At 44.0% G+C, this 19,014-nt stretch overlaps 1 protein-coding gene across 2 annotated transcripts in view; it reads right to left on the bottom strand.

The window, feature by feature from the left end:
* The window catches only part of LOC135217366 (zinc transporter ZIP9-like), a 59,796-nt gene that overhangs the window by 1,142 nt on the left and 39,640 nt on the right, over positions 1 to 19,014 (bottom strand). For both annotated transcript variants that reach the window (XM_064253210.1, XM_064253209.1), the window contains exons 5-6: positions 5,844 to 5,929; positions 3,125 to 3,259 (exon numbers count right to left, since the gene is read on the bottom strand). In XM_064253210.1, the coding sequence (XP_064109280.1) occupies positions 3,125 to 3,259; positions 5,844 to 5,929 (221 nt within the window). The remainder of the gene's footprint in view (positions 1 to 3,124; positions 3,260 to 5,843; positions 5,930 to 19,014) is intronic.

Here is a 19,014-nt window from a genome sequence, read left to right as displayed (position 1 = left end):
ATTATAATCATACTTAGCATGCACTTCCACAAAGTAGGTTGCCATTATGTACTTAATGGTACTCAAATGTATCTCTACTTGAACAGATATAAACTGAAAATGCAGATTAAGAACACTTATGACAATACATTCATAGTTAAAATATATAAAAAATATTTTTAAATTTTGATGATTCTTAGCAAAATAAAAAAAATCTATATTTTTACTTTAAACTGTCAGTATTGGGGATGGAACACTACAAATCTAAAAATATATCCAATAGTCATTCCATCTGAAAACTGAATAACAATATCTGTGCTATAATCCAAGGTAGGTAGATTGAACGAGTATACCACAGGAAAAAGGAGAAACTATCCCCACCCAAGCCTAGATTCACACCCGAGTCAAGATGAGCAGCAATCCTGTGGGGAATTCCTGCTGCACTGCTATAATTTCTGACATATATTCAAATTCTAGGTATAATTCTAGGTATAAGGGCAATTTCTTCCTTTCATTATCATAATTTATAATATAGGTTCAAAGTGGAAAATATATCCCAAAAATACTATGGAACCAATTATATCATCATTCAGTAATACAACCAGTTGAGCTAATTTTAAATTAGTCCTAACTGAGAAAAGATGGAGATTCTGACAGAATTTCTCTAACTGATTTGAGTACTAGAAGTGGTCTGATACATAATGTCTCAAAGAGATTCTTCCTTGTATAACTCTTTTTCAAAGTTTGCAGTTTGTCGCATAATTTTAGTGCATCACTCCTATCAAAAAATCATTTTCAGTAAGTTAATTTCTTATAAAGGTTCTGTTTTATAATTTTATTCAACCTCACGTTCAGATTGTCTAATCTGTTTTCCGGTTGAATGATTCTGTTTCATCTCATATAGTATCAGATCACCAAGGTACTTTATTTTGGCTAGGATGTAGTACAGAATGAGGTATTGTTTTATCCTTAGAGTTTTTGATCATTTTGTCATCATGGTAGTCTTAAAAATTCAAATGGAGAGATTTTTCTTGAGTGTAACTGATATGTTTCCCAGTCAGCATTGCAAATAGTATTGTAAAGAGAAATATGTTTATGATCAGTGTGGAGGAATTGCTAATGTCCTGGACTCTCATTTGAAAGACTGGGGTTCAGTCCTGATGTAAGTCAGAAAATTATTTATGAGAAACATATTCCCATATGTTCATTTCCATCATATCTCACTGCAAAAGGTCAAGTTGAATGAAATTTTAGCAACTCATTTGCTGCTGGTTTAGGAAGTTGGGTATAATTTGCTGGTATGTTTGGCACTAGATGCCTGCCTTGTACTAGGTTCCAACTTCTTTTATGACTTTCATGGAGGAATTGCTAACACCCTGGACTCTCATTTGAAAGACAGATTTGGTCCCGATGTGAGTCAGAAATGCATTTTTGTGAAACACAATCCCATGTGTTCATAACCATCATATCTCATGGTGAAAGGGTAATTCAAATTAAATGTTAGCAATTTATTTGCTGCTGGGTCAGGAAGTTAGGTAAAATTCACTGGTATGTTGGATGCTAAGCGCCTGCCTGGGAATAGCAGGGTTTGGTCCCGATGTGGCATATTGAAATATAAGAGTGCATTTTGTGTGTGCATTTGTGTGTGTGTGCACACAAATAAGTTTCATATTTCATTATCATTTAACTAATTTATTCACTTAATTCAAACTATACACAATCTGTCTGGATATCCAAAGCAAAAGTATTTCCAGAAGAATCCTCGATTCCACCAATTTTATGCTTTAAGTACCCTAAAAGCAAGGACTTTAACATCTTAAATATGAACTGTAAATAATCACATGGGCCTCCATTATCTTTACATTATAGTCCAACGCTAACCATGCTTTTACTTTATCCCTTTTATGCAGGGATAGTTAAGTTCTCGGAAAAGCCTGAAGCTTTACCTTGCTACCTGGTCCATGGGTCAATTGTATATGCATTTATCATTTCCTTGAATGCTTTAAAATCATGTGTATTATTTAGATTTCACTGATGCTTAGTTTTCCTTAAGGGGGCTGGCCGGTACCCCTATATGAGGATATAGGGCGAAAAAGCGTCATGAAAATATTCATGGAGCTTTGTATGGCAATGGAGAATGCGTATACGATATATTTTGTCAAAATTCTTCTTACTTTCGTTGTTGCAGGGTAATTAGTTACACAACTCAATGAGCCAAAAACATTGATCCGTACAAGAAAATGCGATATTTCTTCTGTTATTGTAAATTTTGATAATTATTGTCAAAGAAATTGTGAGCAAGGGCATCTGTTGAGATTCCATGAATTGCAGGAGGGAAAGTTCTCAGCTTACTACCCTTCAGTGCAAGCAGAAACATGAAAGAGGGTACTAGTTTCAGTTTCACCTCTGACATTCGCTTGCTTTTACATCTGTTTATCTTTGTTTTGGCAAGAATTTGAACGTGTACTCTCTTTTTACATAGACAATGTTAATAAATCATGATTATTATGAATTTCATATTCCTTTTTGGGTATTAAGCAACCAAAACTATGTTATTTACCATAAATGAAGATCCTTTGCTCAAAGACTGTAGCCCTCTCTCTCTTCACTAACCACGCTAATATTGCAGATATTAGGATATTCTGAACTCATATTAGAGTGAATTTTCTTCCTCTATGTTAGTGAGATGTTTTGCTTGTCTTTTCTTCTTTGGCATGATGAATTTCTTGCCAAAACAAAGATAAACAGCTTACTGAAGGGTAGTAAGCTGAGAACCTTCCCTCCTGCAATTCATAGAATCTCAACAGATGCCATTGTAATATTTTCTAGCTTCTCATTTCCTTGTTATTTCCTCTTGTATAGTACCACACTTATTTAATATTAATTCTATAATTTTGTTCATCTTGTAACCTTAGTAATATACACCTCAAAAAATGTTAATCCTTAGTACTTTGAATTCCTTATCTTCTTAAATGACATTTACTTATTCCAATGGCAACTAGTAGTCCCATTCCACTGAAGCAAGCATATAAACTAATAATACTACCCTTCTTCCAAGCCTTTACAAAACAGATAAATTACATTTTACTAAACCTTTCAATATTATTAAAACAAAGATTAAACTCTATCAACCAAAAAGACTCACCTGAATAATACTAAGATAAGTAACAAATGCACCAATAGGGGCTGCTAGAGCAAATATCAATAAATGACGACGAATCTTATTTCTTTCTAGGCCTTCATGCAATAAGAATGTAACCAAACCAAATGCAGCTGGTGCCTGTTGAAAAAATAAAACATTTTTAAAAAATATAAAAGCAGGCTGTCATAAAAATATCTTTATTCACAAAAAGAAAGCTACTGGTCTAAAACAAGGTACACACATTCTTAATATGGCAACCAGAGAACACACAAGAAAAAAGAAAAATACATAGCAACCCAATTAACAGTGCGTATAATCAACCGACAAAATATTTATTAAATTTCAATTAATGCCCTATTATTTTAGATGAAAGACATAAAATTTGAACACGATCATTCGCCAGCCAAATGGAAAATATTTTCCTAGTTTTCTTTGAACACTACAATAAATATTACACTAAAATATAAGTATATACTACTATCATCGTTATCTCCAAACAAAAGACTCAGTACTACTCCATCATTGAGAGACACCTCCTCCCTCTAAGGCATTTTGATGGTTAATGAAGGTATAGCCTTTATCCGAATATCATCCTATAAGTGGAAATCAAATGTTGCCATTTGTTGCTAGAATATAGACAAAAGCTACTTAAAATGACAAGGAAGTGTGTTATCTGTTATGAGCTGCCTAACTAGAACCAAAATAATGATGGCCAAGGAAATCAGTCCCATGTCATGGATGAGACCTTTTAATAACTGAGAAGAAAGTCCTGCACAGCAAAAGAGTTAAATGTTGTTTATGTGACATTAAATATACATGTGGGTGACTGCTTCCTTTACAGTTAAGAAATAATTATCAGTTGAATCTATATAATATTAATAATTTCCATAATGCTAATTATTGCAACAAATATGAGTATATGAACATTTTAAAAGACATGCCTTTAAATACTCTACTATTATTCCTAATACAGTATTGTTAATGATTACAATAGTAATAGACTAGAGGTAGAAAACTCCTATATTGTAAAGTTAAAAACTGCTTATCCAGACTAATTTAACAAAATGGAATTCATAAAAATTTTGTGCCCTCACTTTTATATACATCAAGGCATTTTGGACACAAATGTTATCAAGAGAATTATCAGAACTACCTGACCAACTCAGCATTGCCGGAGAAAAAACTCTGTAGAACTCAAAAAAGAAGTTTCCCTACACCACCTTATGCAAACTGTCTCTTTCATCCAGAAATTACTGTACTGGCCTGCCCGGGTTACTATGAATGGCAACCGATAAATTCTCTCTCTCTCTCTCTCTCTCTCCAACCTTCTCTGTTTCTTAACCTCTCTCTCTCTCTCTCTCTCTCTCTCTCTCTCTCTCTCTCTCTCTCTCTCTCTCTCTCTCTCTCTCAACTCTCTCAACCCCACCCCCTTTGGTGCCATTGATGTCTTACCCCCACAGTATTTGATAGTTAGTCAAATTTAGTACATATACCAAAAATCAAAGTCATATTATTTACTACGTATACCGAAAATTAGGTATGATAAATTCGTAACGTTATTAAGTCTACAGGCTGAACCAGCCCCGTTTTGGGGAAGGCGCCCCCACCCCATCCGGAGCCTTTGGTACCTTTTGTTGCTTGAAACCCCATTATAAACCATCTCAGGGGTCCCCACTATAACCCTGTCAAGTTTCATGCCCATTGGACCAACTGTTTGGCCGTGATTGAATGACAGACGGACGGACAGACATAATGCCCAATATAGTAAGATATGAATCAAATTGTCAGAACAAGAAGTCAAAGAGAAACAATAAATATCTTGATTTTAATCAGTTATTAAATGAGATTACATAATAACACTGCTCTTCATAAAAATACTAATACAGGCAGTCTCCAGCTTACAACGGGTTTGGCTTAGGACGTTCCAAGGTTATGACGCTTTTCAATTATATTCATCAGAAATTAGTTCCAGGTTTACAACGCCTTTTCCAGGGTTATGACGCTTACACTGCCGATCTGGCGGAAGAAATAGGACTCCAAATATGCCGAATAATCAATATTTGAAGGTTTTTTTATGAACAATGCAATAAAAATGCAGTGTACATAGTTTTGAATACACCCAAAGCATTAAAACTAAGGTTTTCTTAGGATTTTTGATGATTTTCAGGCTTACAACGTGTCTGAAGAATGGATCCCCTGTTGTAAGCTTGGTACTGCCTGTATACAGTAGTAGCATTGTAAAGGCGAGATTTTAAGATTAAAATCTAGTGGTGTTAAAATAATGGAGTCTGACTATTGCCTCCAACAAGATTTTATAACTGATTTATAAAATATAAACTTAACAATCAAAACTAGAATTTAGAAGTTGATAATAGTAAGATAAAAAATATTTACACAATTGTTGGTTTTGATAATAAATTTATTAATATTCTCAATACCCCTAAATTAATTCATATACCTGAATTAACACTGATTCCCATTTCAAAAAACATACCAAAAATCACATTTAAAAACATTACTGGGTAATCAATCTGTTGTTGTTGAAAACTTATAAAAGTATGAAAGACTGCAAACCAAAGATGATAGTTAGGAGAAAAGTGTGTATGTGAAGTGCAGATTTTGAAATGGGAATAACTGGGAGACTACTGTTATGTAAACATAATGAAATGTCAAAGTAAAAATGAGCTATAAAAGAAAACAGAATTTGTTATGAGTATCTTACCTTATGAAGCATAATTGCAAAAAATACAATCATTTCAACATCTGTATGGGAAGATGCAGCTGCTGCACCAAGAGCAATACCATCAGCTGTGAAAAATAATTGATTATGTATTAGTTTGTTAACTATAAACTTATAATCAATAGCCAGGGGAAACATGGCATGATCAATACATAAAAAAAAATTTAAGTAAAAATCTTAAATTTCAACTTCTTGACAAATCCATTTCAGTAGTCTGAAGATTCTTACTTCATGGCAATTTCAGAATCAGCCTTCTACCATTGTCAGTTTCATAAAATAACGCTCTGCTCTAAGCTAAAGACATCTGAAACAGCACCAACAGGGAGTTATAAACCTCATATGTAATGAATAAAAAAAATATTTTTATAATAAAATGATATTTTTATAATAAAATAATGTTTTGTTTATGCTCATTATGTAATTACATAGCTAAGTATTTCTAAGTACTGGTAGCTAAAATTTGAAAATCGCAGCAGTAATTTTTTTGTTTCTGTGTAGGTCGGTACTCTGCCTGCTAACGGGGAATAGGTAAACAACTCAGCAAAGAAGCTCAATTTTATTTATGCCTTTTCATCCATGAGAGGGGAGGAGGGTGGGCTCCCATTCTGTCATTACTGTAAGTATAAAAAAAACATAATTTTATTAAAAAAATTCATTTTTGTTTAAGTAACTTGCCCACATTGTTAGGAGGTGGGATTCATGGATGAATAACTATTGCAATTATAATTGATAAAAGTATGCAAATAGAAAACTCTTGCCAGCATTAAAATAAAGCTTCAAGTTTCCTTACCTGTTAAGACATTGTCCCTGCCAAGGATGCAGTACCATGAACAATAACAGAAAGCCAGAATACCGACAAAACTACCTACACCAAATATTAAAAACCACCACCCTGCCAACGATTCTGGGGGGTATCCAGTACCATACCCCCAGACTCCCCAAGGACTCAACACCGGTTTTCAACGCAAAGAGTTAGGTAGGAAGGAATGCTTCCTATGCTTCTTCTACCATTACCATGCCAGCCACCGTGAACGGGCCCAAGGTACTGCAATCATTAAAAATTGTTTCTACTTCTTTAAGATAATGAATCGCAAAGACTGACTAACATTTCCAGTATGTGGACTGGAGAATGGAAGCTAACGAAGGATTATATCTGAAGGCCAGAGATGTTGCCAATGCTCTATTCTCATGAGCCTTTACCTTCAAAATATGATATTGTTATAATACAATAAAGTTTCATACATACTTACCTGGCAGATATATACATAGCTAAGACTCCGTCGTCCCCGACAGAAATTCAAATTTCGCGCCACTCGCTACAGGTAGGTCAGGTGATCTACCGGCCTGCCCTGGGTGGCAGGACTAGGAACCATTCCCGTTTTCTACTCATATATTTTCTCTTCCACCTGTCTCCTTGCAGGGAGGCTGGGTGGGCCCTAATCGTATATATCTGCCCAGGTAAGTATGTATGAAACTTTATTGTATTATAACAATATCATTTTCATACAATCAACTTACCTGTCAGATATATACATAGCTGATTGGCACCCTTCGGTGGAGGGTAAGAGACAGCTACTACTAGAATAGACAGGTAAACAACATCTGTTGTAGGTATAAAATAAAAACCTTGGTTCCTACCTGATAGGTGGTAGACTTCGTGGGTGTTTTCCCCGTAGTCTGCATCACCTCAAGAAACTTAGCGAGATATGTGATCTATGGCCAAGAATTCTTGTGGGTCTGCCGAAGGGGTCTTATCCACTTACTCGGCAGAGCCTGAAAGGACTTTGTCAATGGGTGCTGATCCACTTACATGACAACACACCTTATTAAGGAGCATACAACCAATCCCGACCACCTGATCCTAACCACCATGTTAGTATTAAAAATTGCTCAGAGTTATCCCCAACTCTTCGCAACAACCGTAACTCAAACCACAATGCACAAGCACACAATAATTTCAAAAAAAAATTTTATCTAATATAAGATATCACAAGAGTTCCTTACTAAACTGAAGTGACTGGCCCGCTTTGTGCGGCAACTGCACTTGTTCAGCAGAAAGTCTAGAACATATCTATTAGACTTAAGAAGTAAAAAAAATTTTAAGGATTGTTGTAAGCTCCTGTACCCAGGATTGTGCCCGCAGACACAAAAGGACCTAATGAAAAACATTTTTCATAGGTCACACGCACGTCCTTCAAATAGTGAGCCGCAAACACAGAATTACATCTCCAATATGTCGCTTCCAAGATATTCTTCAGCGACATATTTCTCTGAAAAGAGAGAGACGTCGCCACTGCTCTCACTTCATGAGCTCTTACTCTCAGAAGTTTTAAAGAATCGTCCGTGCAAGCCTTATGAGCGTCCATAATTAACGTTCCTGACAAAAAAGGCTAATGCATTCTTAGACATAGGTCTTGATGGATCCTTCACTGAGCACCACAGGCCTTGTCTAGAACCTCCCAACTGTTCCTTCTTACCGGGCAAAGAGACCTCTCCGGTTCCCTGCCGACGAGACCCGATAATCCTTTTATTTCGAAGTTTCTCGGCCAGGGGTTCGAAGGATTTTCATTCTTCGCCAAGAATAATTCCTTGAAGGAACAGATGGCTGAATCTACATTGAACCCGACTTTGTCACTAAGGGCGTGCAGTTCGCTAACCCTTTTTGCCGTCGCCAGTGACAAAAGGAATAAACATTTTCTTGTTATATCACAAACGAGGCCAAATGTAGGGGTTCAAATCTCTCTGAAGCCAAGAACTTCAGTACTACGTCTAGATTCCAGTTAGGGGGAGAAGTCATTCTAGACTTCTTGGTCTCAAATGACCTAATCAGATCATGCAGATCCTTATTGTTTCCCAAATCTAGGCCTCTATTCCTAAAGACGGCCGATAGCATACTCCTATAGCCCTTTATCGTGGCTACGGAGAGGTGCGACTCTTCCCTCAGAAATAACAGAAAATCAGCTATTTCTGCTACAGAGGTACTGGAGGAGACAACTTCTTTGACTTACACCACCTTCTAAAAACTTCCCACTTGGATTGATAAACCCGGATAGTGGAAGTTCTCCGGGCTCTAGCGATCGAGCTTGCTGCTTTACTAGAAAAGCCTCTCGCTCTGACAAGTCTTTCGATAGTCGAAAGGCAGTCAGAGCGAGAGCGGGAGGTTTTGATGAAACCTCTCGAAGTGTGGTTGTCTGAGAAGATCCCTCCTTTGTGGAAGGGATCTGGGGAAGTCTACTATCCACTCCAGTACCTCTGGAAACCATTCTTGAGCTGGCCAAAAGGGGGCTATCAGGGTCATTCTTGTCCCCTTTGAAGTCACAAACTTCCTGAGTACTTGCCCCAGAATCTTGAATGGGGGAAATGCGTAAACGTCTACCTGAGACCAATCTAGTAGGAAGGCGTCTACTGCTAGAGCTCTGGGATCTTCTACCACTGAACAGAAGACTTCCAGTCTCCTCGAGAGGAACGTGGCAAAGAGGTCGACATGAGGAGTTCCCCAAAGAGACCAGAGCTTGAGGCAAACTTCTGAGTGGAGGGTCCACTCGGTATGAAGGACCTGGTTCCTCCTGCTCAGCCTGTCCGCTCGTACGTTCCTTACTCCCTGAACGAACCTCGTCAAGAGAGAGATGTTCCTCTGGGATGTCCACAACAGAAGTTCTCTCGTGAGTTCGTAAAGGGCATACGAGTGAGTACCTCCTTGCTTCCGAATGTATGCCAGAGCGGTTGTATTGTCCGCATTCACTTGAACTATTTTGTTGCAAAACTAACGGTTCGAAGCTCTTTAGAGCTAGGTGTACAGCTAGCAGTTCTTTGCAGTTTATGTGCCAGGACACTTGAAGAGCATTCCAAGTGCCTGACACTTCTCTCTTTCCCAAAGTTGCTCCCCAACCTTTTTTCCGACGCGTCGGAAAACAATACAAGGTTTGGGCTCTGTATTTCCAGGGAAGTACCTTTGTTTTCCCTCAGTGGGAGTAACCACCATTCTAGATGTCGTTTTATCAGATCTGGAATGGGAAAAAAAAAAAGTCCGAGAGGAGTCCTGTCTTCATGTTCCACGAACTTCTGAGGAAGAACTGAAGAGGACGGAGATGAAGTCTTCCTAGGTGAAAGAACTGTTCGAGCGAGGAAAGGGTCCCTAACAGGCTCAACCATTCCCTCGCCAAAGTCCGTTCCTTCCTTAGGAAGAGAGAGACTTTTTCTAAACCTCTCGCTAGTCTCTCTTGAGAAGGAAATACTCGAAAACCCCGAGAATCCATCCGAATCCCCAGATAGACCAAGTTCTGGCTGGGGATCAGTTGGGACTTCTCGAGGTTCACGAGTAATCCTAAAGTCTTTATAAGGTTTAGTGTCACATTCAGGTCCTCCAAACACTGTTCCTCTGACTTTGCTCTGATAAGCCAGTCGTCTAGATAAAGAGATATACTGATTCCTTTCAGGTGAAGCCATCTCGCCACATTTTTCAAAAGGTTCGTGAAAACCTGAGGCGCCGTCGACAGGCCGAAGCACAAGGCTCTGAATTGGAAGATCCTTCCCCCCGTCATGAAACGGATGGTACTTCTTCGACGAAGGATGGATCGGGACGTGTGAAAATATGCGTCCTGGAGATCCAGAGACACCATCCAATCCCCTTGGCGAAGAGCCGCCAGGACTGAAGCAGAGGTTTCCATGGAGAACTTCTGTTTTTGAACAAACTTGTTCAGAGCGCTGACATCCAGAACTGGTCTCCATCCCCCCGAGGCTTTCGCAACCAAGAAAAGACGATTGTAAAACCCCGGGGAGCTTTGATCCAGCACAAGTTCTATAGCTCTCTTGTCCCACATCTGATCCACCATTTGTTGAAGAGTATCTTTCAACACAGGGTCCTTGTAATTGGCGGACAATTCCCTCGGAGTTGACGTCAGGGGAGATTGTCCAGGAAAGGAATGAGATATCCCTTCTGAAGAACCGACATCGACCAAGGATCTGTGTCGATGCGAGTCCAGGCTTCCGCAAATCCCCGGAGCCTGGCACCTACTGGTGTTTGGAGGAGCGCCACTTCACTTTCCCCTTTTAAAGGGGCGGAACGAGGCTCGACCTCTCTTCTCGGTCGTTTTCCTTTTAGCGGTAACTCTAGTTGGAGGGCCGCCTCGAAAGGGCCGAACAGGAGTAGACGCCACTTTCTTTTCTCCCACCATTACTGGTCTCTTCTTCCTGGACGATTGCAGGAGAAGATCTTGAGTCGCTTTCTCCGTCAGCGATCGGGAAATATCCTTCACCAACTGTGACGGGAACAGAAAATCAGACCTAGGGGCGAATAACAGTAAACTGCTCTTTGTTTTGGGAGTGTGATACTGCTTTCGTCAAGAAAGCGCTAAACACAGATCTCTTCTTCAAGAGACCTGCTCCAAACAAGGAAGAAACTTCCCCTGAGCCGTCTTGCACCGCCTTGTCAATACATGACAGAATTGCTAGGAGTACATCCGGTTCTAGCCCTTCAGGGGCATGAGCCTTCTTGGACATCACCCCAAGGGACCAATCTAGGAAGTTAAAGACTTCTAGAATGTGAAAAAGTCCCCTTGAGGAGATGATCCAACTCTGAAAGGCCCCAAGTAATCTTAGCCGTGTGAAGGCTATGTCTCCTGGATGCGTCTACCAGACTGGAAAAGTCAGCTTCAGCTGAAGCAGGGAGAGTGAGACCCATATTCTCCCCAGTCTGGTACCAAATCCCTCTCTTGCCGGTCAGTCTAGGGGGAGGCATGCAAAAGACTGTCCTTACTAGCTCCTTCTTAGTAAGCATCCAGTTATCCAGCGATTGCAGAGCTCTCTTCATAGAAATCGTCGGTCTCATCTTCACGAAAGCCGACGATTTCGGAGTCTTCGAGCATGAAACAGTGAACGAGGCGAAGGAGGAGCGGCAGGGATCAATGCGTCTCCGTATTCCTGGAGAAGGAGAGCTGTCAAGACTTTGTAGTTCGACAGTCCTCCTTACTGTGAGACTCGTCCTCTGATTCCTCTTCCATAATCGGATCAGTAGGAGAGGCCACTTCTCGTTCCGGGTCTTCTTGTCCAACAATTCTCTCTACTGGGGACAAACTCCTAATAGGAGAGGGGCTAAGAGAGTGTAAAGAGCTCCTATGCTTGACTGGCTCTTCGTACTTGGCTGGCGCCTCGCGCCTGGCTGGCGCCTCGCGCTTGGCTGGCGTCTCGCGCCTGGCTGACTCCTCGCGCTTGGCTGGCGCCTCGCGCCTGGCAAGATCCTCGCGCTTGGCTGGCGTCTCGCCGCCTGACTGACTCTTCGCGCCTTGGCTGGCGCCTCGCGCCTGACTGGTGCCTCGCGCCTCTGAAAAGTCTCGCGCCTGACTGACACCTCGTGCCTTGTTGAAGACTCGCGTCTTCCTGAAGTCCCCTCCTTGCGTGACAGATGTTCTTCTTGAGCCTCACGCTTGGATGAATGCTCACGCCTGTTTGTTACTCCGCGCTCGGCTGAAGCTACTGATCTGGCAGACGTATCCCATCTGGGAGAATCCTCTCGTCTGTAATGCGTTTCTCGCTTGTCTGACTCTCTCTTAGAGGACGCTTCTCGTCTGTAGGACGCCTCGCGCTTGGCTGTTTGCTACGCGCTTGTCTGGCGGATCCAGATCTTCCCACGAGTCTCTATCTGAGATCTCAAAAGACTCACGTCTCACAGGAGCCTCACTCCTGGTGGGAGAAGGAAGACGAGTCTTCTTGACCGGCAGTCTGACGTCTTTCTTACGAGGAGGATCCTTCGAAAGGACTCCTACTAGGGCGGAAAGCTGTTCCTGTACCGCCAAAATGATCCTTTTGGACACACTTCTCCTGCTTCTTCCTTGAACGGGAGAGGTAGACCTCGAAGGCGTGTTGCCCCCATCATTGGGACGGCGAAACCCTCTTCGCCTTCTTGATAGAAGGAGGTTCTTCTTCCGAAAAGCGTTCTGGGCTTGAATCCAAACCAGGATCTCTCCAGTGCCTTTTCAGGGGCCTGGACAAGTCCGAATCCTTCCACCCTCGTTTAGGAGAGGGAGAAGCGGACGAAGAGAAGCACTCTCTGAGGACGCTTTTTCGATAGCGGTCCTGAGCAGGCTGTCTATACACAGCACCTGCTGAAGGGACGCCTGACCGGGGGGAATTCTCCACAACCTCCGTACGGCTTCGACTTTCCTTCTCCTCTGGGCTTGGGAGCTTGGAAGAGGTCTAGGCCTGGGAGCGTCGCAGAGACGGTCAGACGCCCCCTCCACAACACTGGGGACACTCACTTCACTAAAATCACTTTCACCATCCTTACCTTTTATGGTAGCCATTTCGGATCTCATCCTGTGAAGCGTAGCCTTCAGTTCAGCATTTCCGAAGCTGAATCTGAATGTACGGCCAGTGAGGGTCCTGATACAGAATCATAATTAAGAGAAGAGTTAGAATTATCCAAAGGCTCAATAGGCCTTGTACAACTACCCGCCATCTTAGATGCAGCCCTTCTGACTCTATCCCTTTCTAACTTCTTCAAGTAAGAAGTTAGAGTCTTCCATTCCTCAACATTCAACCTTTCACACTCATGACAGGTGTTAGAAAATAGAACAATCAAAACCCCTACATTTGCGACATACAGTGTGAGGATCAACCGAAGCTTTCGGTATCCTCACCTTGCAGCCTACATTCACACACATTCTCACACAACACTTGAATCAGACATTCTGAAGAAAAATCAAAAAGCAAGTCCAAATCCAGTCCACAGTAGCGAATGCCAAAACAACGATCCAGGTACGTCACCAAAAGTCCACAAAAAGATGATCAATTGCTTAGAAAAGCGAATTCCAGTCAAGAGGTGGCAGCAACGATGTTGATACCACCGGCAACAGAAAATATATGAGTAGAAAACGGGAATGGTTCCTAGTCCTGCCACCCAGGGCAGGCCGGTAGATCACCTGACCTACCTGTAGCGAGTGGCGCGAAATTTGAATTTCTGTCGGGGACGACGGAGTCTTAGCTATGTATATATCTGCCAGGTAAGTTGATTGTATGAAAAGGTAGAGCCTCCACTGCTAACTGAGAATGGGCATCCCGAATGAGGTCTCTAAAAAACAAAAGAGCGTTCACATCCTAGTGTCCTAGGCCGCTCGTGAACTGCTACTGGTACAGCTTGAAGGGCCAAAGGCAACACTGGCGCCGAAGCGCACACTGACCTCAGATCCTTACGTCTCGCTACAGGTTGGGAAAAGTCTTCTTCCAGAAGTTTATCAGAATTATCCAAGGAAAATGCCTCTGGGCTATCCCAGAAACTACAAGAAGGTTTAACCTCCTTCATCTTCTTAAGCGGTACCTGATGGGTGCGATTAGAGTCCACTGCAGACCTTTTCAATGGCCTGGAAAAGTCACTATCGTGCCATCGGTACCGTTTCTCCAGATTCAACGAATATGAGCTTGAAGAAAGACGATGACCACTGTCCAAGACACCTTTCAAATGTCTGTCTTTCGCTACCTGGGAGACACCTACAGGTGTGACTGAGGGGTCAATTGCCCCTAGGCAGACCCCACCGACCTCCCTTGGGCCCCGGTATGACTTCTTCCAGGTGCGGGGGAGGATGTCAGGGACCTCTGCCTAAGAGAATTGGCGGGACGGACAGCCAGCTCCTCTACTTACGCTTTATTTTTTTCTTTATCGAGAAGCATACACACTGACTCACCTAGCTGAGCCATAGAGTTAGCTAACAGCTCAAACTTACGTTCAAACTTTGCGTCGAGACGCGCAATGGCACTGGGATCGAAAGCATGGGAGTCAGGAACAGGATTAGGTGGAAAAGAGGAAAGACTGGGTTTGGGGGATAAAACAGAAATCACATGCACTTCAGAGGAAGATTCCTGGCTAGCTAAAGACCTTTCGTACCTAGCAGTAGCCTTATGCTTCCTATCTTTATATAAATTTGAACAGTAAGAAGACTAGAATCCTCCACTGTTTTTCATCCCAGCCTATACACTCATACAAGTTAAATTAATAGTGCAAACTTGACCCCTACATCTAACACAAGCAGAATGGGAATCATACTTTGCTGAAGTTAACCATGTAATGGACACTCGACTTACTAGTCAGACATCGCTAAAGAAAATCTCAAAATAACAGACTAAAAACCCTAAACTGGTCAAAGTACTGTTAATTACCCCTGACTAGTAAATAGGTAAACGTAGAATGGAAATGAAAATAATCAGAATACTTCACCGAAGGTACTGGAAGCTTGGCGAACGATAAAATCCAAATTAAAAGAAAGCTGCAGCTCTTGACCTTTGTCGGAAGCAGGTAGAAATAAAATTGAGCTTCTCTGCCGAGGTGTTTACCTATTCCCCTGTAGTGGACGGGGTACTGACCTACACTGAAACAAAAGAATCGCTGCCGTGATATGACAATTTGTCTAAAATTGCATTTTTCCTAACTATACAAACCTGAGGTCCTTTTACAATAGGAAGGTACTAGCGGCAGCTGGATAGGTCGTAAGCTTTCGAACAAGGGGTTCGGTAGTTAACTGCTTGTCCGACAGGCGCGCTCGCGCGACTGGGAGGTAAACAAATCACTTTTGCTTTTGGCCCAAGCAAAAACTGCAGAGTGAGGGGTGGCATGAGGTGGGGCTATGTGTAAAAGGACCTCAGGTTTGTATAGTTAGGAAAAATGCAATTTTAGACAAATTGTCATTTGTTCCGACACGGCATACAAACCTTCGGTCCTTTTACAATAGGAAGACTCACTTCTTGGTGGGTGGAATCTGAGTCTTTTGTGAACAGACTGGTGTTCGCCCAACCTTGGAAGCCTCCCTGGTCGTAAGAGCGAGGGAGGGATCCAAGCCTCTGTCCGATTGATCGGGGTGTGCACCGCAGGATCAATGGTCAGACCTCTGGACCGAGTACTAAGAGAGAGGCAAGCGTATCTCTTCGTACCAGCAATGTAAGAACTTGTTCCTGTACAGGAGCAAAGTTAAAGTCATGGTTTTGACTCTTGTAGGCATCCACTTCCCCCCCGCTTGTAGAAGAAGTGGTGGGATATTCTGCTCCCATCCTCGTGAAAGGATAGGATGGGGCTCTGTCATATAGCTCACCGGCATCTCGTCCTTATCCAGCAGGGTGATGACCGTATCCCTCTACCCACAGGTAGAGGGGAAGAAAAAGATAGAAAGAGAAGCCAGTCACTTCTCATCACTATCTATTCATACAGTCACACCAGGACTCGATGCTGTTCAGCCTGCTAGGGTCTGGGTTAGCTAGACGACGTGTTGAGCAGCCACCACGGGTCCTAAGGAAACCGATCCAAGGACCTATGGGCAATATCCAAGAGGTATAAGGAAGTTGCCGGTGGTCTGGTTGTACCAGACCCCTCGCCTTCCATACCTGCGCCACGGAGAAGTTCTTACGAAACGCCAACGAGGGGCCAATACTTCTAACTTCGTGAGTTCTCGGACGGGACGTACGGATGTCGTCACTACCATCAGCCTCATACGCCCTCCTGAAGACCTCACGCAGCCAGAACGAAAGAGTGTTCTTGATACTTCTTTCTTGTTGACCCCGTTGCTAACGAAGAGGCGTCGACACTCAGGCCCGAGGTGTCGAGTTCTCTTCAGATAGCGGCGTAGCGTCCTCCCAGGACAAAGCAGCATCTCATCCACATCATTATCTGCATGACGCTCCCGTACTCTCTTCGCCGATGCCAGGTCCAGCAAGACGAGGGTCATTCGAGTTCCCTGGGTTGGCAAGACCTTTGGAAGCTGCTACTAAGCAAGGAGATCTCGAACGAGTTCGAGATGTCCAATCCCGTCAGTTTCAGGAGGAGCGACAAGGCGGCTCTGTATCCTTTGACTGTGGGAACTTAGAGGAGCTTCCCTCGGCGAAGAAAAAACGAGGAAATCCGCTACCTGCTGAAGAGTGGCTCTGAGAAGAGATAGGCTCCGTCTACGACACCAACCACCGAAGACGGCCGACTTCCCCTGGTACACAGCTGCAGAGGACTGACGGACGTTTCCAGCCATCTCTTGTTGCTGCGCTACGAAAAAAACTTCTCGTTCGCAAGAGAAGGTGGATAACAGCCAGCCGTGAAGACGTAGGGACTGGACTGCTCGGTGGTACCGCTCGACGTGTGGCTGGCCGAGAAGGTGTGCCAATGGGGAATCTCTCTCGGTTCTCTTGCGAGGAAGAGCCAGCAGGTCCGGATACCAAATGGCCTGTGGCCATTTGGAAGCCATCAGGATCATCCTGAGATTCGGGATGACCAGTGCTCGACTGATCACCTTGCGAATCAGGCTGAACGGGGGAAAGGCATAGGCGAAGAGGTTGTCCCACGGGTGTTGAAGAGCGTTCCTCTGCAGCTGCCCATGGATCCGGCAACGGACCCCGAGAAGAACACCTGGAGCTTCCTGATGTGCCGGATGGCGAACAGATCCTCGACTGGTCGCCCCCACAGGTCGAAGAGCCTTTCCGCCACGTCCTGGTGTAGAGACCATTCGGTCCTTATCACCTGATCCCGACGGCTGAGCGTGTCTGCTACTACATTCCTTCCCTGGAATGTAGCGTGCCGACAGCTCTATTGAGTGTGCCTCGGCCCACTCGTGCACCTGCCGAGTCAACTGATACAACGGGAGAGACACTAGGCCCCCCCTGTTTGTTGACGTAAGCCACCACCGTGGTGTTGTCGTACATCAACACCACTGAGTGTCCCATCACGCGGTCCCGTGGAACTCTTGGAGATTCAAGGAACGCTGCCTTTAGTTCCAGTACATTGATGTGAAGGTGCTTGTCGTTCTCGTACCACACTCCTGAAGTCCGCAACTCTTCCAGGTGTGCGCCCCATCCCTCGGTCGATGCGTCTGAGAGCAGCTGCATGTCCGGGGGGAGTGCGCGCGGAGGCACTCCTCTTAAGGGGTTCCTGTCGTCCAGTCACCTGGCTAGGTCCTGCCTCACCTCCTGTGTCAGTGACCATGGAAGGCTTGGGGGATCCATCGCCTGTGACCAACTCTCCTTTGGTCTCCCTGAAGAGACCGCAGGTGAAGACGCCCGTTAGGGACTGGCTTCCCGAGTGAGGACAGGTGTCCGATCACGACTTGCCATTGCTGAGCTACCTGTTCCTGCCGAGACAGGAACTGGTTGGCTGCCTCCCTGAATCTGCTACCGTGTCGATCAGCATACCCAGGTACTTCATCCTCTGCTTGTGCTCGAGATCGGACTTTTCGAAGTTCAGAACGATCCCCAGATCGCGACAGAACTCGAGCAGTCGATCCCTGTCCTGTAGCAACTGCGAGCGGTAGCTCGCCAGGACTAACCAATCGTCGAGATACCCCATCAGACATATCCCGTGCGAATGGCCCCAAGCAGACACCAGAGTGAACACTTGCGTGAACACCTGTGGGGCGGTTGAGAGACCGAAGCAACTGGCACTGAGCTGGTACACCGTCCCGTCGAGGATGAAGCGGAGGTACTTTCCGAAGGACTGATGAATGGGTATTTGTAGATACGCATCCTTCAAGTCCACTGAAAGCATGAAATCGTTCTCCCTGATAGAGTCGAGCACTGAGCGTGCCGTCTCCATCGTGAACCGGGTCTGGCGAACCAACCGGTTCGGGGGAGAGAGATCTATCACTGGGCGCCAGCCTGTCGTAGACTTTTCCACCAGGAAGAGTCGGCTGTAAAGCCCGGTGACTGATCCGTACCGATTTCTACAGTTCTCTTGCTCAGCATGGTCTTGATCTCCTGTCTCAATGCTACGTCCTTCGATGCCCCTGGAACGTACGCCTGCTGATGGACCGGGTCCCAATGGCTGGCCAGGCACCCCCCCACTTCCGGCAGCAGGTGAGGGGGAATGCCGTCCTTCCACTGTGAACGTCGTCTGGCTGGGGCTGATCGAGACCTGACAGGAGAGAGCCGATACCGCTCCGACTCATTCCAGTCCTCGTCGAGGTCGAAACCTCAGGAGGACCGAAGGGATATATAAATACGATGTCCGAAGACACGTAGAAACGCCTCTGTCGCAGTAGAGGATAGAGGTGAAGGAGCTTGTTCGACCGTCCTAGAACCGAGAGAGCCTTCTTGTCCGGAGACGAGAGAATACCTGGCTCAACCCAGTCGGCAAGCTCCGATCGCGGCAGACCCACCGTCGATTTGGATTCCCTCTCGGGCCCCAAAACGACTCGAG

Source organism: Macrobrachium nipponense, chromosome 7, assembly GCF_015104395.2.
Source record: "Macrobrachium nipponense isolate FS-2020 chromosome 7, ASM1510439v2, whole genome shotgun sequence".
Lineage (NCBI taxonomy): Eukaryota > Metazoa > Arthropoda > Malacostraca > Decapoda > Palaemonidae > Macrobrachium > Macrobrachium nipponense.
This window is presented reverse-complemented; position numbering and strand designations above follow the sequence as displayed.